This window comes from Diadema antillarum, unplaced genomic scaffold (assembly GCF_040938485.1).
Source record: "Diadema antillarum isolate AM-2024a unplaced genomic scaffold, OU_Dant_1.0 seq00000089_RagTag, whole genome shotgun sequence".
NCBI lineage: Eukaryota > Metazoa > Echinodermata > Echinoidea > Diadematoida > Diadematidae > Diadema > Diadema antillarum.
The window spans coordinates 161,520-182,409 of NW_027271179.1; the positions used below are offsets into that span (position 1 = coordinate 161,520).

Consider the following 20,890-nt stretch of genomic DNA (forward strand, 5'->3'; position numbering starts at 1 on the left):
ACATTTCTATGTATTGCATACACATGTATGTATTGTCATTGTATACAAGTGCTTGAATGCACTTGTATGCATAAACGTATACTCATGTTTCATACATTGAACAATGCCATTGTTGATCAAATTGTTCCATGGAGCTTTACTAGCTCCATTTTAATCCAAATGAGCGTGCATATACAGCAAGCAAGCTTTTCATGAGTTCATTACTATTCCTGAATACATGACCAACACCGCTGCAAAGCAAAACATGCTGAATTGTTGACTGTCCTGAGGCTCCATGTCAGTCTATGGGGGCTATATACTGGTTAAAATCTACCGCAGAAAACAAATTGGTGGCTGCTATGCACAGGGTCTTTAACGTGGCTTTTCTCTTGGGGGCGGGGGGGGGGGATTTTTTAGTGTCCATATATGGCAGGTGGCCGCTATAGACAGGTAGTCGCTATTGAAAGGCAGGTTTGACTGCATTGTGTAAGTTGGCATGGTTGTATGTTTTCTCTTACGGCAGGATTCCAAGACCTAGTGGAGGAGGATGAGATCTTAGTGGACAGAGCGATGCAGGCCAACGCCTTCTCCTTCCTCCTCAGATCAGTCGTCTCTAACAAGGTCTTCCATCAAAATGTGAGTGTGGCAAATATTGTGGCTTTTGTAGATTGTTTTTGTCTTCATTAACATGCAACTATTTCTAATCCCTTATCCCTTGTCGGCTGACTATACGACAGTATGGACATTTTGGCGGAGGCTCTGCAGTGCCGTTCTTTCAACTTTCATAGTGAGGTTGTCAGTGCGTCTATTTTGCTCACACCGTCTATTTCATTCTGTGTACATGATGTCACACTTAACATCATCTACAAATACATTAGACTGAGAGTAATTTACAGGGTGGTATCCACTTGCCTCTTAGGTGGAGTCATTGAACTTCTCAAGTGATTGATCTACATTCCACATCAGTTGAGGTGGCTGCAAGGTTTTTTTTTTTTTTTTGGGGGGGGGATTTGGTAAACTACATGTATAAGAGAAAGTGATCACCTTGTCTTTGAGAGGATGTCAGTCATGGTGTCTAAATGTGATTCCCACAAAATGTAACCTGTGACCAAAAAGAGCGTATGTCTTCCTTATTCTGCAACATATGATCATATAATGTGATGCTCAGATGATGCTAATATTGTAATGCTAGGACAATATTTCTCTCAATCTCCTCACAGGAATTCTACGTAAGGAGGATCCATGGCTTACTCACCGACTTCATCGTCCAAATGCCTCTCAAAGTAAGAACATTCAAAACTTTTTTTTTCTAATGTCTTCTTCTATCAATCAGCATTAATCTGCTTAAGTTCAAGAGTTTTCCTCCTATTCTATGACTTATGAAATAAACTAAGACTAACAGTACTTGGATATTGGTTGTGCTGAATGAAGTAAATGATTGGAAGTTTGAGTATTCTATGTGGCATCAGTTTGTTCATCATCAAATGCAGAAAAAATTACTTGGCAGTTGATTCTTACATAATTCAGTTACTGATTTGTAATACATTTAGTTGGCTCTTTCCAGACCCGGGCTGCCCAACCTGGTGCACCCGTAACTCTCCATTCTGTGTTTTGATTTTGAAAAATGTAATATTGATATTTGTGACTGAAAGCCGAATAAATAATGATAATAATGCATGCCAATGTCAGATGTATCTTCAATTGTCCTGCCAGTGTGAGATAATTTTATGAATTTCCATATCAGTCAAATCTGTGTACAATATAAGAAAAATTTAGTAGAATTTTAGTAGTTTTTTAGTAGAATTCATGAAAAGTAGGTATGTATCATTCTGTGCCCTTTAGCCAGGACGGCCAATTTTGGCCTTACTATCTTTGATCGCTTTGAATAGTCTCTTCATTTTTGTGAATTTCTGCTCAGGTGAAAGAGATCCGTAACCGTGGTGATGAAGCAGGGAGGCTCATCATGTCTTACGAGAGGGAGGGACTGGAGGTTTCAGCTGACCTGCCTCGCCACTTTGAAGACTTCATGCATCTGGTATTTTCATGATGTTGCCATTGTCTTTATAACCACCATCAGTATTATAAAAAGCTTTAGTATGGATGACTCTGCCTCCATGTGATATATCTGCTATGAGATGTAGGTACACGCTGTATGGTTCAAATTTGAACCAAGGATTTAGAGTGTTTGCCATCTGATGGTATAAGAGGAGGGTAACAAAGCAAAAACTTGAAGAAAAAAAAGTTAGGTCATTTGAGATAAAAGACCCTTTCCGTTAACAAAGCGTCAATGCAAAGGACTTGAACCTGACTTTATTGGTGACTTGGTCTCTTCTTTATTGTTTATAGAATGTATAGTATGTATTAAATTCCAAGCTTGCAAGATATTGGTCTTGTAATTATCTCAATTCAATAAGGGTTATTTAGTTGTCATCCAGAGCCAATTTTACCACACTTTTGAATTGGAATGTTTCTTTATTCATGAATCAATTCTGTCACGAAGCCTAGATATAAACTATAGACCAACTTATTTTCATCACTGTTTTGAAGTATAACAGTGTAAGCATAACTGTTGGATGAATATCTTGTTCATTCTTTGGTAGTGTAGAATGTCTGTCGAGTGGATGTTTAATATTATGTCCTTTTCTGTGTTGTCTAGCTTGGAGTGCTCTATGAGAATGACCCTTTGCAGCTGGAGCTGTCTCTAGACTTCTGGAATCCACCAGAGAGAACGGGCAGCCCCGGGATTGGAGGCGCCTCCTATCTGAGTGTCTATTATCACAAACAATCCCAGAGACAAGTGAGTATTTCCACTTAAAGCCAGGTTGGTGGGAAGACTGATAGATAGTGTGTGTGTTTGTATGTTTGTGTAAGTGTGTCAAAGATTAGAATCAGAGCGCCTTCTGTGAAGATGTATTATGTATTTCGATGAATATTTGAACATATATCAGGGCTTGACACAATAAACATTTTTCTTCGTGGCTTGTTTTGGTCACTAAAATCTTTGAATTTGAAATATAGGTGGCTTCAAAAAGAAATGAAGTGGCTCGAAATGAAATGAAGTACTGTAAAGCGAGGAATTTTCGCGAGCACTGTAATTTCGCGAATTTTGCAAGCGCCAAGATTTGCGAAATTAAAATGCACACGAAAGTCCTTGTTTACACTATATGCATTGAATGCCAGTGGCACTTCGCAAAAATTTCATACCACGAAAAAGGCTGTCGGCTCCAATTTGCGAAAAATTCATGCCGCGAATATATCATGTTTTACAGTATATAATTTCATTTTGAATTTTAGTTGCCCAATCAGGCCACCAAAGGATAACGTTTTTGGATACTTGGTGGCCCGACATCATATTTTAGTGGCCTGGATCTTTGGGCCACTGCTAATGTCAAGCTGTGCATGTATAGTTCTATCAGGTTGGGAAGTGAAATGAAAAAGAAATTTGTGTCTTGGCAATATTTTCTAATCATGTTGTTATGTATGCCTCCATTCATGGAATGCCCTAAGGAAATCATATGCAGAACGCGTTTCATCCATTGATTGCTGCTGTACTTTGATTGTTTCATCATGTTTATTTGTTTGATGATGTGGTACATGGTGTTATTGATGTTGTTTGTGGAAAAAAAAATAAATGGGGCCCTACTAAGAAATAATTTGCCCCAGACAATTTTGAGATTAAAATAAAGCGATATTATAAGCGGCTCAAATGTTATTGTTATTTGAATTATTATGTTGCTATGTTATTTAAATTATATATCACTCTATTATCAATTATTATTTTGTCCTTTGTCTTACTTCTACCACCAGGTGAGTCTTTTCAAGTTTGTCAGGATGGCAGGTGATCTCCTCCCACCCTCCCTCTACATCCCCTACCTCCACCTACTGACTGGCCTAGCCAACGGTCCACAGAGTGCTCATCAGTGCTTTAACCTGCTCAAGGCCAATGGGATGGGTGCAGGTAGGTCCTATCTCAGCTCCAACTTGACATAACATGAAGGGTTGTACAGCTCAGAATTTAATTGGTTCTTGATGCTGATCTTGGCCCAATACTGTAGCATATTACGGTCAATTCAAGGAGTGAAAGTGATTGTAAAGATGCAAGCTTGTGGTGGTGCTGTAAATACATTAATGTGGTGACCACCTTATATCTGTCTGCAGTGCTCAGAGTTTTCCAGTTGCTGGATTTACTCTACGTTTCTGGTGTGATCCATGTCAGAAGTTGTAAAGGTAAAGGTAAAACATACTTTCTGTATACCAGCAGAAACTGTTAATTTTTGCTCTAAAATTGACACATATGCATAAGAGATGTGTGCAATAACACTGTGATAAGGTGATTTCACTTGGATAAAAAAATAAATAAAAAATCAAAATATTAGCACGCAGACAATATTGCAATCAGGGGGGCATTTCATGACGGAACTTGTCGGATAGAATATCTGACAAGTCAATTGTATGCGACAAGTTTTGAGAAATTCTTTAGTCTGATTGGCTGATTTCTCTGAACTTGTCAGATATAATTGACTTGTCGGACATTTTATCCGACAAGTTCCTTCATGAAATGCCCCCTTGATAACATTTCTGATTGTGGTTCCTAGGCAAGGTTTTGTAATCGATCATCGATAGTCGACAAATCAGACCATAGCAGTAGCAGTTGTTCTTCCGCACTAGAGTGAATCACAATCAACTTGTCCAGAAATACAGTTGCTGAGGCACAATCAATCATCACATAATATTCTGCCTGTCCACTTCTAAATTGGGAGAGCTCTTCAGGAAGAAAAGTTGTGTGCATGCAATCAAAATGATTTCACTCTCTTGATCTCAAAACGCTCCAAATCAAGTCATTATCTTGGCAAATCTATCAGCCGGACAAGTTTCTTGGTAGACCCTTTCCATGTATTGCAAGCAAATTGCAGATGGTGGAAGATGAATTTTGAGCACTTCTTAGAACTATGTTTTGCCTTTAATCATGAGTAACCAATGTGTGATCTGTGACTTTGTTTTCCCTCTCAGCAGGAGGCAGTGTGGGCAGTGTGTCTTGGGATCACTTCTTTCTCTCCCTCAATCGCTACTACTCGTCCCTCAGACAGGAGGTCAGGTTGCCCTCCCCATTCCAGGAATTGGGCCAGACCGCCCAGGCCTACAGACTGGGCTCCAAAGGGATCACTCCACATGAGCTGGAGGGGTTGATCAATGTTCTTAAGCTGGTGCAAGCAGTGGCCAGAAAGGTTGGAATTCCCTTCACAGTGTAGCAATTTCTGAAGGGATGATGACATGACTCCATTAGCTGCTTTTTTGATTGTCAAAATTCATCAAAATGCAGCAGCAAAATGAATTCAGCTGCTATGTGAATTGCATTTCAGAGTATTGTAAACTTCCTCTAAACTGCCTGTTGACACCACTCTTAATCGAACATGTATGTCTATAATCTTGTGTAGAATGTGAAGTGCAACCTGGACATATTCGTATAGCAACGATAGACTTTGCAGGGACATTGGAATATATGTATAAGTTTAATGTACTACTCAGCAATAAACTTGATCATGTGATATTGGAATATCAAGTTTATTTGTGTGTTTTTCTGTTAAGCTCCCTTTGAAGAAAATATGTGTGGTGTCAAATAATACCAAAAGAGGGAACAATATGTTACAAGCAATGAATAGAATGATTTTTTGTATGCTGAACAAGTCAAAGGACTGAAGGATAGTTATGGTGCATACCATGTACCTTGATATATGTTTAGATATTTTTACCATTTCTATACTCTTTGAAGAAGGGCTATGTGACATTTTGTTTTTGATTCATACTTTATATATCATTCTACCATTTAAGAAAGTTTCAAAGACCTATTTCATTAATGTCATAGATTTAGTTTATTTGTGCTCAAAATAGCAATTTATATGTGCATGTCAGTAATGTTGCAGGTATTATTGTGTCTGTTGATGTAGGTATATTTGTAGTTAAGTATTCATAGTCAAGTTATGTAATTTTAACTACTAATTTTAAAGCTCTATGAAACTTTTTATTAAGTATTTAGTGCTATGTAGATAACCATGTTATTGTTATTATTATTATTGTTATTATTGTAATTATTATTGTTATTATTAGATATCGTTTTTCCCAGTCTACTTTCTTCCATCTACCCCTTTGCCCAATTTCAAATTTATTCTTTACTTATTTCACAAGCATTACAAAACATTCTCTGCGTGTGACCTCCCCCCTTTACCCAGGATGAGGAAGCGAGGCTTGCCATGGTTGAGAACCAGTCCTGGTTACCCTCTGTCCTCCTATTTGGCCTCATAACCTGTAGCATCCCTCCAGTCCTGAAGGGAGAGTGCCTCAAGACGCTGGCTGTCTTTTCCCAGTCTCCCGAGATTGCCGCCACCCTCTGGCAGTCTTTGGAGGTGTCTCAGGTATTCTATTGATTGATATTCATCGATTTTTATTTGATACATGTAGCTGTCAGCTTTTTTTGTGCCAACGTACTCATGGTGGCATGGTGCCATGTGAGCCATACTCAAATGATGGCAAGAACTAAGTTGACCATACTCGGTTCCAAATGATTGAATTGTTGCGTCAAGTGGTTTTTGTTGGAACTTGGTAACAAACTGCACTTTATTGACCTAAATAAGCACCATCTATTCATCCGGAATCCAACCTAAGTGTGTGTGATTTTTTACATCATTACTACTACTAAAACACTATATAATTGGTATTTATTTTCATCAATTAGGGGCAATTTGTCAACCAGTTGCATGCTTAGATTGTTGTGAAAACAAATCTGTATATAGTAATATATGCTGTATCCAGCAGTCTTCTTGTGTTTGCGGTGCCATGATTTTCAACAGTAGAAAACACATGTCATGTGAGATGCAGATTACTACTTTTAATTCTTTGTTGTATAGTTTCTGTGGTGATATAAAAGTATCCACTTTTCTTGTGCAAAGAAAGTACCTGGTAATAAACATAAGAGTGGCTTTTTGAATATTCATAAGATTTTTCATTTCCTATGCATTGTTCTCAAAAGAATTTGGCCATTATTTTTGTAATCAGGTATTGATACTTTCATTAAAGCAGGGTCCTAGACTTAAAAAGACTGCTTCTTTATGATTACACCTGACATTGATTGATTGATACATTAATTGATTGGAATCTTGCCAGGTGATACCCACAGTCCATCAGGCTGGCAACCCGCCAGCCGGCATTCTCCTGGAGCTAGAGGAGATTGAGTCCAACAATGAGGAGTACCCCCTGACTCGGGGCTTCCTCACTCTTCTGGATGCCCTGACAGACATCCCGGTCCCCATCATGCTTGGAGTGGGATATCGGCCCCCAGGATTTGACCCCTACCTGGCATTCCTCAGGGATTCTGTCTTCCTCAAGTTCCAGTCGAGAGCATACAGAGACCCAGCAGAAAAAGTGAGCAGGCATCCCCTTCTGTATCATATCTTTTTCAAGTCAGAGTAAAACTTGGCATATATGACTTTAGAATGCAGACTTATGGACCAGCCAAACTTCTCATGCATAACAGTAGTTTACAAGTGTAAGTATATTTCTCTGCATAGACACTTTGTCTCAACATTGTGAGATATATTGATTCTCAAATCACAATTTGACCTATGTATTGGCAGCAGAGACTATACTATGCTGAGGTATTTAACTATTTTCGATTTGCATCTTCTTCATTCAGGCATGTTCATTTCCTGTGCTTGTCCAGGGCTGTGTTTATAACTTATCTTATAATAGCATAGAAATTGCGTGATCATTGTTCTTGGCATGTAGAATACATGTTACTGAGGTTAGATGCAGTGAATTCAAATCTGTTCATGCGGTCTTCTTAAGTTTGTGATTTTCCTCATCATTAAGAGATTTCCATTTGACTTCACCAAAAAAAGAAATTATAAAGACTTGCCCCGCTGTGTCTTCATCAGATGAATATTTCAGGAATAAGCAACATACTCTCTAGCTTTGGAATGCAACTTCCATCAGGTTCACTGAATACAGATGATTATGTCTTTCATGACTCGTACCAATGGCACATTATAAATCTAGTATATTTCCTTAAGATCCTGTAGCGTGGGGAGACATTGATGGCTGATTGAATTGACCTTCATTCGCTATCCACTGGGGTACACTTAAATACTTCTCATAGCGCACATCAGTGACTTAAGTGCATTGGAATATAAACTCACTGGTAACGGTCTACTCTGGTCAAGATTCTTAAACTGTGTTTGTATTACATAGAGATCTGCAGTGATAAAGCTGTACACAGTTCGATACAGGAATTGACAATTCTCAAAGAAATGTACATCTGAGCTGAGCCAGTCTTCCCTTTTCATAGTATCCCCTTGAAGGTCTTTAAGTGTGATAAACTGTCCTGAAAGTTGTTGTAGAAGTCTCATGTGTGATGATTCTTAATTTTAAAAAGGAAGCTGAGTATGACTGCGAAGTTCCTGCAGCATCTATTTTCTTAAAAGGAAAAAAAAAAGTTATTGTTCCAAAGTGTTTGCATCGATATGTTATGTTGGAGGCATAAAATACTTTAAGGTCCTTGCTAGTATCAAGTCATCTTGAACTGTGCACATTTTTATGCAAACTCAGTGGGAGGTTGCCGCCATGGTAACCAAGATCTTGGCCAAGCTCCTGGCCAAGCATGAGCCACAGCCCGAGGACTTCCTGGACCAGCTTGTGGAGCTCCAGGGTGGTGGGACGGCCGTGGCCAACAAGTCTCCGGGACACCACCTCTTGGTCCACATGCTGAACGACAGCTCCATGCTGCAGCTGGTAAGATGCATTGTTGCCGAGTTTCCCTGATTCTGCAGGTGGCTCCTGAAAACAATTTCCAATGTTGAGGTCGAGTTGGGAGTTTTCTTTAATTTGTCTCCCTCTACAAATGAAATTTGCAAGATCGCAACTGCTGATCTATAATGTTAACAAACATGTTGGAAAAACAGAACCACGGGACTGTCATCTACTACTTTCTGAGCAGCGATACTACCACCAGGCTATCCCTGGTTGCTGGCAGTGACACAATGAACTTGGAACAAATACCTTAGCTCCGAAAGGGAGAAATTGAAGAAAACTCACACCTCAACCTTCACCCCTCTGCTTAATAGTCTCTTGCTTTAACTTCCGTTGTCTCTTCATGTCCTGACAAGAGTGACCCTGCATTACAAAACCCCCAAAAAGTTGCCAGACATGGATTTTAAGTGAAGGGCAGATTCTGAAAGAGAAGACTCCAAGTTTTATAATGATGTATAACTCAATATGAATGCTCTTTCATAACCTGTCGAAATAAATGAAAAGAAAGTACACACTCTTGAAAAGTGTTTTTTTGAGAGAAAAGAGGCTGTGAAGTTTAGGATATATTCAAATGTTTAATCTGACCAAGCCGTGCTCTATGCAATGAATGGGACAAACACCAGGATGTAAATCCCTGTAGCAATCACAATGAAGGAATAATTACTGCAAAACACGATGTACTTGCAGCATAAAATTTTCACAAAGTGGTGCCGGTCTTTTTCGCGTGCATTGTAATTTCGCGAATCTTGACTCTCACGAAATTCACAAAATTAAACTTCACACGAACATTCCTTGTTATACAGTAGAATAAGCTGAAATTGTGCATACTCTATTACATTTCATGCCTAATACCAACCTTTCAAAGCAGTAGCATAATCCTTTCAAAATTTCTTAGCATTGAAGGTGGAGAGTGTGAATTACAAGGGTTTTTGAGGAAATGAAAAGGGGCCTCTGAGCCGTACCTAATCACACTACTCTACAAAACAAGACCAGTGTTCTAGAAAAACTGCAAAAACACAGTTTCCCATCCATATTATTATCTTAAACTTTAGAATGAATAGTAGAAGAGTTGCTCTTTCAAAAAATTACAAAGGAATTAAAGATTGACTTGGTCGACCCATTTCACCTTGTTTGAGTCTTCACATAAAATCAGGGTGTGCAGTTTTTTTGTTGGGTTTGTGATGCATGGTCACGTATCCTGCACACAGTTTTAAATCAAATTCATCTTGTCATTTGTGTTGTCAGATTCTGAGTATTCTGGACCAGTCAACCAAGCTCCTGTCCAAGTACAAAACTTTCCCTGGTAAAGAGGCCATGGAGGACTGCGCCCTCGCTTGTCTGACGATGCTGGATCTGTCCTTGGAGAAGCAAGACGGGTTCCTGGACCTGCTGAGAAACCAGGGCTCTGGTCTGATGGTGACACCACTGGACCAGTTCCTGATGGGGATCAACCCCCGGACAGGGCAGGCAGACCACCTTTGTCGTGTGGCCAAGTACGTTCCAATGTCCCCCCCCCCCGCACATTGTAGTCTCACTAAGTGCGTATTAAATGTATGCACTTTGCATTTAGCCAGATTAGTTCGTGGTGAGTGGCATGGAAGTTTTTGCCAGGACAAACTATGTTATCCATTGATTTGGCGAATGAACTCTTAGAAGAGCAATGCCACAAAACTGTAGGTATGATTTTCATTTTCATGACTTCAAACTATCAAAGAAGTCACTTCGTGATGAATAGATCATACAGTGGATTTCAGTTTTATGATGAAAATATTACATTGATGTCTATCTTACATGATTTCTATGATGACATCTTACTTTTATTTCAATTTTTTTTTTTAATGAGAAGTGGATAATAGACTTGGAACTTGAACTTTAGTTCCAACATTTTCCCACAATGCACTGTTTTGTTTTGGGCCTCATACTGGCAGCACTATTCTTAGTTTAAATACAAAAATGGAATTATTCTCATATAACCTCCATGAGGGATAGCTGATATAGATTTCAATACTTGTATACAATGACTGCTAACACTAACATGGTTTTATTTTTTTTCTCCTAAACAAATGTAGCTAGCTATGCAGTGTCTAATCTGAATTTCTGAATAGTAGCCACTTTCGTGATTTTTCCAATATGTCTTTGTATTGTCTTGACTGTAGCACTTACATGTATTGTTGTACAATGTATCTGGCAGACACAATTAACTTCGATTTATCACTTGCCCTGTTCTTTCACTAATTTTAAGTATTCATCCAAACATACAATAGTGAACAGGTGTGGTTAATCAAGCCTTCTAGTGTAAGGTTAGGAAAACAGGACAATAGTGTATCAAAACCTTGTTTGTACTATGTATTATGTTGTACCTCTTGGCCTAAAGGTTTGTCAGCTTCAATGTGGCTCTACCAAAGCATGCCCTGGCTGCTGTCAAGGTGCTATACAGGATGGTCCGGTCATCAAATGTCCAGCCTGAAATCGTCAACCTCTTTTCCATCAACAAGGTAAAGCTGGTATTTTATCAAAGTGGCTTGAAGCAATCGTTTTAGCTGATTTGCAGCAAACCCTTTTCTTTGCTAGAATACATACCTTGCGATTTGTTACAGGGTGTTGACTCAAGATTGTACTGCACTATCACATGGGCATTGCCCTTTCATGTTCCTTATTTGTTACCTGAATTGTTTCGCAAGAAATGATATCTGTATTTCGTTTGTGTTGCAGTTCTAATATCAAATGTTCCAAACAATTCATTGAAGGAAAGGAGTATGTTGTTTGTCTATCTGTCTGTGCTCACGTATATTTACTGTAGAATATGTTTTATTTGTGAGTTTGTCTGTTGTACCAGTAGATACCCATTTTTGTTTGTTTTTAACTGCTCCATTCCCTGAAAAAAATTACTGGACCATCAGAGATTCTTACTGGTCCTCGATTGTCGACCAGTGCCAGTGTGCAGTGCTGCAAGTGTATATATAAAATAAACAAAGACAGAGGCTTCTTCTTCAACAACACTTGATAGCTCATGTGCTACTGAACATGTTATCCTTATTGCAAAGAAGAAAAGAGAGGGAAAAAAACATGTTAGCTAGAGAGGCAGTGTTTTACCTGGTTTCCATGGTGCATATGGAAACAGTACTCCCTTTAAAGACTGACAAATTTCGATTGTACCTCTGTGAAATTCTCTCCCTTCTAGGAGTCTAGGCATCTCCTGCATGGCTTTGTGGAATGCCTGGAGGTTGAGGATCTGGAGGAAGTGGACCAAGGAGGCTTCCAGGATGAAGAGATTGGTAGGTAATGGTTCCTACATCTAATCTGTCACTGTTTTGTTGATGTTTTTGCAATATTTATGCTTGTAGGGGTCTGCCATGTGGTTCAATGACATTTGCTCCTGAAGCAATTGTTCCCATGAAATATCTGCATGCTAAGCCAAACATAAATTCTATCCACAAACATAATCCTAACCCTAATCCTAATCCTTACCCTAACCCTAAGTTCTTAGAGATAATAAGACTGGAGCTATTGTCACAGGAGCAAATGTTGTGTCACCCTGCCCTGAACTGGTACAGGATATGTTATATTCTCCTCGTCTATTTATCTGTCTGAGCTGTCTATCCATTCCGTTGATGTGTGCCCCAAACTCTTTGCTTGTTGTTTTTCTCAACATTCTTTGTTATGGTATTGGTAACATAAGGCTATCCATTGTATTCTAGCTTGTTGCATGCTGGACATAAGCTCCAATCAAAATGTCAGTAATTGGAGGGGTTTGGTTGTGTAAAGAAGTGTGTGAAATAAATGTTCATTTTCATTTGAATGTTATTGTATACTTGAGAATGAGAATACCATCGCATGAAGTCATAGAAACACTGAAATCATTTCCTCAATGTGGTCGCTGTGAAAGTATGGATTTTTTTTTTTAATGGAGACAAGATATGATTAAAAGGTAGTTCATTAAGTATTTGAATCTAGATATTGGGCATATATATCCTCAAGAGCAAAGATGTGTGTAATGACAAATTCATCATCTTTCCTTTCCAGATGATGGATCAGACGAAAACAGCCGAATTCACAGCCAGACCCGTCTCTACGTGATGCGACTGCTGCTGTTCTCCCTCTCTCAGACGGGACCCAATCTGGCCCACTACCTCCTGGGATTCAACCTCAGGAAACCTGTCAGCAAGACTGAGCTGCAGGATCCAGGTATGTATATTGTTCATCCACGTGCCTTGTTCCACACCTTATTTGTGTATGCTTTCATGCTGATGTGGCATGTCCTTGGGGAAACAGAAGAAGAGATGTTACAGTGGAATTCAAGTAGACTCATGCTTTACAAGTTACTGTCCTTTATTCACCAATATCTTTACCCTTTTACATGCTTTATTTACAAGTTTGCATGGTTGTTTTGAAACTAATTTTCAGTGGATACCAATGATATTCCTCTTAGCCTTTTCCTATGTTTGTCACCTTTTTGTAAGACCTTCACATTGGTAGTTGTTGGTAGGTTTTTGTAATTGAAAGAAAGGTACTGTATATGCCATATATTTAGCGAGTCTAAATTTTCGCGGGACGAGACCTCCCGACGATTTCGCAAGTGGTTAAATTGGCGATCGTGGAGTCCTGTACTGAACGGAGCAATGTTTACACGTGCGTCACATTCATATCGGGATCAGAGTCAATATTTTCGCGCGTCTTAAATTTCGCGAATAGCAGCTGACTCGCGAAATTCGCGAAAGTAAAAACCTCACGTAATATTCGGCGTATACAGTAAATGAGGGGATGGGGTAAGTAAATGCATAGCAAGTTAGGTGGATACATGAAGGATTTGCAATTCAATGATTTTGAACATCACGTTGACCATTATGGAATTGTGGTATTTCGTGATTTATGTGTGATCAGAGATAGTTAAGAAACCTTTGTAGTCTTTTGACTGCTGGAGGTCCCAGCGTGATGCCAGAGTGACAGCGAATGCATTCTTGATCCAAACAGGCGTGCTTGGTTCACCCCGCACCTGTCTTCACTCCGTCCTGGCTGTCTTGGAGCGAGGTCTCACCATGCGCACCGGTCCCTCAGCCATCCACAACACCCCCCAACTCGCTGAGCTGGCGTACGAACTCATCTACAGACTGTGCGCCAACCGAGAAACCAGTGCGCCTGTGATGAGATATCTCAGAACCACCCAAGATTTCTTCTTCAAACACCTCCGACATGCTCCATTTGTGAATAGGCCAGGAGGTGAGGATCTATCAAAATCGAGTAAAGTGCTTCCCAGTTGCATTCCGTATATCATTTTCTTGTGACTAAGAAAAAGAAGGAAGAGAAGGTATCTAATGAAAAGTTGAAAGGTACTTTGGGTTTAATGCATGAAACAAACACCTGTGCAATCTTAATTATGTGTGAAGGCAAGTTAATGTTTGGCAATGCTGGATTTCCTATGAGAAATTTGTCTTTCACAGGGCCTGGAGGAAAAGCACTCCCGACAAATCCTGCTCTAGAGACCAAACAAGCTGCTGTTTCTCGTTCAGTTAAGAGCTGTTCAGATATATACAATTGTATCTAACAAGCCTTTTCATATTACACACACACACACACACACAAAAGTCTCTTTCAAATATAAGTTGAGAGCACACCCTGACTCTCATTAAAGCTGCCTCCTTTACCATGCTCAAGCAGTAACAAAAGATTTGATACTTCCATTTTGTTGTTTGTTCTCGCTCTGCCAGAAAACACTGATGAGCGACTCCTCCTCAACCAGGAGGCGTGGCTGCTGAAAGCTGTTGCCATAGAGCTGAGACTGACCACGGTCAATCGTCAACGTTCCCACAGCCAGCGGCTACTAAGGCTCCTTTTGGAGGACACACCAGCTGTGGTCAATGATGACGGTATGACGGTCCATCGTTACCCCATTCAGGCTTACAAAGTCAATGCTTCTCCGGCGCTTTTCTGCTTCCAAACTGGCCTTGTGAATACTCTCAAGGTTTTGAGTCTCCAACCATTTAAAGAACTCCAGTGAAGTTGCTCATTTCATGTTAAAGTGTTTTCACCATTATTGTGCCTCAGCCATGAAGTGTTGCCATTGACATTATTTTAATGACCTTTCAATGTGTAGTGGCCAGTAATGTACAATGGCTATTCTTGGGAGTCATTATGAAAGTACAGGAAAACCTTAGGTTGGCAAGCAGTGAACAAATGGCCTCTGATTACAATTAGTGCACTCAGGGATGAAAAATGAAAGTCATTTTCTAACCATAGTTTGAAGCAGAAAAGAAAAGAAAACCTACAGAATTTCCGGATCATACTTATTCATATGACACAGATACAAATCTCCACAGACATCACCTACAAGTATGCTTTAGAACTGTGTCAGGATTAATATTTTTAGACTTTATCCATACTGTTCAGTTAGTGAAGCATTTATTATGAATGGTGTTTCAGAATTTTGATTTGCATTTGATGGTAAATATGTCGAGTCAGACATAGCAGTAGAGCAGTAATTGTCACTGTAATGCCATCATTGTGACTATATTGTGCCAGATTAGTGTGGTATTACTTTTGGCCAAGTAGGTATTTGGTTGATATGAATTATAACTGGGCCTTATGCAGTGGTCAGTAAATTCCCAGACATCACCAAATTTTAGCTATCATGCTGTTGCTAGCACTGACAGTTGTGAGCAAAGAGCTTGAGGAACGAAGTGAAGCACTTTAGGGTGAGGACATTTTGAGATTTTTTTGTCATTAGTCACGATTAAGAGAGAGCCTAACCTGCCCACCACTCCTACTGACTAATCCAGTTAGTCACTTTGACCAATGGCATTGCACAATTCGCCCGTTGGCCATCAGTGTTTAACTTCTATTCCTGCAGCTTCTTGGGACAACACTGTTGAGTAGTCGTGATTTTTGCTACCAACTGGCTGTAGTGAAATTCAGTAATTCAAGGGCGAAAGTTACAAATGTCAAACAGATCTTGAGAGGCCCTCGAGCTGGGTCTTGACTAGTCTTGTGTAAAGACCTTCTGCTTGCTCCTCATGCAATCAGTAGAATAAGAGTATTTTTGACAAAGACTGCTCTCCACTCAGCTTAAAAGTTTGATTGGCCTGCTAGAGGGATTTTGCCATTGCTACTGACAAGTAGTTAAGTGACAGTGTGGGGGTTTGCCATCATGCTCTGTTTATGAAGGTGAAGCCATGAAAGGCGCACAGTGTGAATGGACCTGACGCTTGACATTTGTTCCATCTGGTTTTGTTACAATGATCAGGAGATGTGTCAGTAGAGGGCGACAGACTTGGGGAAACAACGTTTGCAGAGGAGGCTAGTGCCCTGGGTTCAACCTTGCTGCATTCACAGAATGAAGCAGGAATCACAAGTAAGATAATATCAGATCTATCTGTCTTGCACATCACGACTCATCATACCTTTTAATGTGTCCTGCTCATCTGTAGATACCATTTGCTATTCCTGGTTGTCCTGCATGTGACATGGCTTTGCATAAATCAGAGTAACCTATTACATGTTTGGATGTGGACACTGGTCACTCTGTTTTGTTAAGAATGGAAATATGGTAACATTACTCTGTAACTTTGTGAGGTCTTCATGAGGCTTAGATTAAGTTTTTACTTTGTTTTGCCCATTGTGTCATGGTGCAGTGGGGAAGAAGCACTGAAGATCCATATCCACATAGAGAGTTATCCAACTTTCTAATCTCTCATTCCTAGGAATACAGGGAATTGGTTAATTTGTTACACTCTCCTCAGTCGCTGTACTGAGTAACAGTTTTACAAGAAGGAAACAATCAGCTGGCTTTCATCCTTACTTGTGATGCACTGTCTGACATTGGTCAGCTCCCTGACATAAGCTTCTTGTCCCCCCCCCCCTTTATGTTCAGTTGTCCAGATGAGGCGCAAGATCCTCCAGCTGCTAGACTCCGTCCACTTCTCCCAAGAGGTGCCAGCCCCGCTTCGCCTGGACACCTTTGAGCCAGCGGGCGTGGAGGAGACCATCGTCCACTGCCAGCAGAAAAACGAGTACGGGGTGGTGCTCTGCAACCTCCGCCTCCTACACTCCATCCTCATGGACCAGCTCAATCGGCACGGCAGCTCGGGATCGGTTGTGGGCCAAAGGTCAAGGGTCGAGCAGGTATTGACACTTTTATGAAGGATGCTTTGACTGGAATATGTTTCATTAATGACTTGCTGATCATAATGGTTGCCTGCTGTGCTTGTAATATGCTGCTTGGTGCTTTAAATGAATTGTAGTTTGCAAGTTTAATACAAATATGATTTTCTAATGTATTCATTTTCCTTTCTCCAGCTTTGACCAGATTCAATGGAATTCAATTTTTTTTTTTTATGAATATGACAGGGAAGACTTGTGATGAACCAGGTTGTCTCGCATTTCAAGATTGATCAAGATTTAGAAGGGGAAAATTTTATCTAAATCTGAGTACACACAGTCATGAAAATACCTGGGTGGACTTGTTTTGGTCCCACACGGATGCTCTGTAAGTTCAGTGGTGTTTACTGCCTACCTTCATGTAGGAAATCCGTGAAATTCTGCGAACTGTTGTGACGAGGAACAGCGTGCGTCAAGTGATGGCGGCCAAACGTCACGCCTTTGATGCCTGGAGGCAAGTCCTTGAGGTTCTGCTGACGTCCTCCCCTCAGGAATCGTTGCCCCTGGAAACGAGACAGAAAGTCACTGTAGAGCTTCTCCAAGAGCTCCTGGCAAAGGTTAGTAGTGACCCAAGAAGAAGCAGATAGGCAATTGCACAGTAATCTTGAAGGCTATACTTATTGTAAGAGGATTTTACAAGTGATAGAGCTTCCTCTGCTACAATTGGGATATGTTTATTGTTTATTACCTCCGCCAAGGGTAGAAGTTATGTTTTCGTTGGCGTTGGTTTGTTTGTGTGTCTGTTTGTCTGTGTGCCAAATAACTCAAAAAGTTGTGAACAGATTTGGATGAAACTTACATAAAAGGTTTAGAATGGCACAAGGAAGGAATGATTAAATTTTGTTAGTGATTGGGAATTTTTTATGAGTTTTGTGAAGAATTTTCGATATTTTGGCAGGTAGGGTCACTGAACTTGAGAGTTCAAGCTGCACATTTTTTGAGGTTTCCATACGTGCACCAAAGCGCCTGCTCTAGTTTCTACTAGGGTGAGGCACGCTACACAGCTGGAATTTGATAACGTAACAGAAGTGCTCTATATTGGGAAATCAGGTGATTTTTCAGCACGCATATGTATGGGTAGGAATCACCGATCTCTATGGAACAACAAGATCAGCAGTGGAAATGAGCTGCTTGACTTCGTTGGAAAGGGTTTCATTGTAAATGTAAAGTAGGCCACAATATTTGTAATGTTTCTGGAGTTGGATTTACTCTGTGGTATTATTGATCAACTTCACTTGTAGATACTAATGTGTTACTCCCATATCAAAGGGAAAAAAAATAACAGAAATAATTGAACTCGAATCACTGAGCACATATAACCTGCATCAAAATATTGCGGGTAGTACCCTTTAGTTTGTTAGACAACTCAACTCAACCTGGTCACTAGATTTAACAAGTAAAAAAACATAGAGGGAACAGTTTCATGATGCCAAAGCACTTCTACTGGCCTGAGGACTTTGACAGTGGTTGGATAAAGGGGCAATGCTAATACCTCTATTGCTGAGGTATTGCATGTTACACAGGGCTCAACACTAACTTTTCTCTCCAATGGCCTGTTCAGGCCACTAAAATCTTTGAATTTGACATTTTGGTGTCCCCAAAAAAGAAATGTAATAGCTGGAAATGAAAGAAACACCTAAAACATTCATTTTGAATTTCAGCTTCTTGATCAAGCCACCAAAAGATATCCTTCTTTAATAAAAATTTGGTGGCCTGACAAAAAATTTTAGTGGCCCTGGGGCATCGGGCCACTGCTTATGTTGAGCCCTGCATTACATCACCCTGTCACTCAATAATTTCCCTGGCTGTCACTCATAGCTGAAGGAATAAGCCAGGTGAGGGTTATGATAACTTTCAATGACCGTAGGCAGGCTCATACGAGTTACAGATAATTGACCTCTGACATTACTCATACAGGTGAACGATGAGGACTCTGTGGCTGAACTGACCTCCCAGGCTGCCGGCGCCTTCCTCCTACTGACCATGACCCTACGTCAGTGCACTCTGTCCGACCAATCGCAATCGGTCTCCAGTCTGATGTCATCGCAGTACGTCCGTGTGCTGGACGGCTCCATGATTCAGACGTGGGCGAGTGATGCCTCGTCGGTCCAGGGAGGAAGCGGTGTCAAGATTCCTGTCGTTTCTCTTACGGCCATCTTGAAAGAACTCATCGCCTTCATTTTGTCAACCAGTAATATTCTCTCTTCATTCTTTTCTTTTTAGTGGTGTTAGGCTGTCTGCTATCAACCTTCAGTAATCATAAAGTGATGAAGTATATTTTGCAAAAGTCAAGCTTAGCTGTCATGAGCAATTTCTTAAAATGTGTAATTTCTTGAAGGCATCACTTATAAATCTGTAGTTCCATTCTGTATGCACTCTTGAAGAAATTAGTGGTAGAGCAAGGGAAATGCATGATTAAGACAGTCTTGGGTCCACTACATTTTCTTGCTGCAGACTAATATATTCAAAATATCAGTTTATCCTCTTTTTAGAATAAGCATGTATTTGCGCACTGTTTTAACTATTGTGATACTATTAAAGCCATAGAGTAGTCTCCAAACATGTTTAAGATCTGTACGTCCACTTTGATTTTTGTCATAGTATCCATGTATGCAAATTAGCTGAGATTTTTCTTATGAAACTTTAAGCACGCACCTGTTAATGATGTCTCTTGTGTGGTTCAGGTGGGGTGCAGCAGCGAGTGCGGACCAACCTGTACGGCTCCCTGCTGAACTACCTCCAGATCCCTCAGAGGCCCAGGGAAATCCCCACCCTGCAGGGGGCCCCCGCCCTCAACTCCGCGCTCCTCGAGGAGTACGAGAGGGTGACCTCGGCCAACATGGCCGTCATTCAGGAGTTTGGCGAGGCTTTCTGTGACCTGGTGTGCAGGGATGCGTGTGATGGCCATGAGCTTGGCAGGGTAGGATGCTATTATTGCATGTATAATTGTGTGTCTGTGTGTGTGTGTCTGTCTCACATGATATTTAAACCCATGTATGTCTGAGCTCTTAGCTGTAGCTATGCTATTTTTTTCTTTCACTATCAAGTTGAATTATAAAAAAAGAGCAAAAACAAGACCAAAAAAAAACGTTGCTGTTGTATAAGTTACATTAACCCACTGAAGAGGTTACAGTGCGCCAGACCTACACAAAAGCTACTTTGGAATGATAGGAATGCGAGGATTACCTTAAATCCTTCCTAAATATCAATCAGTTGTGGCAACATACCATGTATATAAGCTCATCTGCAAGTATGAATGTGAAAATCAGTGAACAGAGGGCAGAAAGGATGGAGCAAGATTCCCACATATCACAAATCAAAATACTTACGGAGATGTCAGAGCCTAAAATTGTCAGAGATGTGATTAGAATATGAGTTTCATGAACTTGTCTGCATGAATGTTTGTAAGCTATCTATCAACTTTTGTAATGAAATGTTGTTCTACATGCATTTAGTTTGTATAAGAGTGGTCACAGTGTCCAAATGATTTCAACTACGTTGTAGTACATTTCCAAACAACTCACAGTTTAGTATGAGCTTAACAACCATTTGAGATATAGATCAGAGCTGCCAAAGCTTTTACATTACTTGATGTTCCTACTCACCCATTGCCCGATGATATTCCAGACTTTGGCCCTCTCTGTGATTGATGCTGTTAACACCATTGACCACCGGGGTCATTGGCTGACCTTCCTGGCTGCCAAGGGGTACCTGAGGAATTTTGTGGAGGGCCTCCTACACATGGATGCCGCCCTCCAGCAGTGCTTGCAGCCAACCCCTGAACCCATGAAGGCCCTCTACATCTATGAGTCTACCATGGTGAGTGTGTATGCCATATCTACTCAGATGCAGTGGAAGAATGTGATTCTGGTGCATGGATTATCTGTTTTAAAGACAGTGCAGATATGGTTTTACTTTTTATTAGACTTCCTTCACTTGTGGTCAAGCTAGCTACACAAGT

General features: G+C 40.4%; 1 protein-coding gene across 1 annotated transcript in view; it reads left to right on the plus strand.

Annotated features, from left to right (window-relative positions):
• LOC139726533 (nuclear pore complex protein Nup205-like) overlaps positions 1 to 20,890 on the plus strand; it is a 37,957-nt gene that overhangs the window by 6,583 nt on the left and 10,484 nt on the right. The window contains exons 7-27 of the mRNA XM_071637516.1: positions 503 to 615; positions 1,200 to 1,262; positions 1,898 to 2,014; positions 2,636 to 2,776; positions 3,787 to 3,937; positions 4,990 to 5,204; positions 6,207 to 6,389; positions 7,138 to 7,395; positions 8,578 to 8,760; positions 10,024 to 10,271; positions 11,153 to 11,273; positions 11,960 to 12,053; positions 12,802 to 12,963; positions 13,750 to 13,995; positions 14,484 to 14,642; positions 16,016 to 16,123; positions 16,643 to 16,893; positions 17,295 to 17,486; positions 18,847 to 19,120; positions 19,614 to 19,849; positions 20,557 to 20,748. Of these exons, the coding sequence (XP_071493617.1) occupies positions 503 to 615; positions 1,200 to 1,262; positions 1,898 to 2,014; positions 2,636 to 2,776; positions 3,787 to 3,937; positions 4,990 to 5,204; positions 6,207 to 6,389; positions 7,138 to 7,395; positions 8,578 to 8,760; positions 10,024 to 10,271; positions 11,153 to 11,273; positions 11,960 to 12,053; positions 12,802 to 12,963; positions 13,750 to 13,995; positions 14,484 to 14,642; positions 16,016 to 16,123; positions 16,643 to 16,893; positions 17,295 to 17,486; positions 18,847 to 19,120; positions 19,614 to 19,849; positions 20,557 to 20,748 (3,707 nt within the window). The remainder of the gene's footprint in view (positions 1 to 502; positions 616 to 1,199; positions 1,263 to 1,897; positions 2,015 to 2,635; positions 2,777 to 3,786; positions 3,938 to 4,989; positions 5,205 to 6,206; positions 6,390 to 7,137; positions 7,396 to 8,577; positions 8,761 to 10,023; positions 10,272 to 11,152; positions 11,274 to 11,959; positions 12,054 to 12,801; positions 12,964 to 13,749; positions 13,996 to 14,483; positions 14,643 to 16,015; positions 16,124 to 16,642; positions 16,894 to 17,294; positions 17,487 to 18,846; positions 19,121 to 19,613; positions 19,850 to 20,556; positions 20,749 to 20,890) is intronic.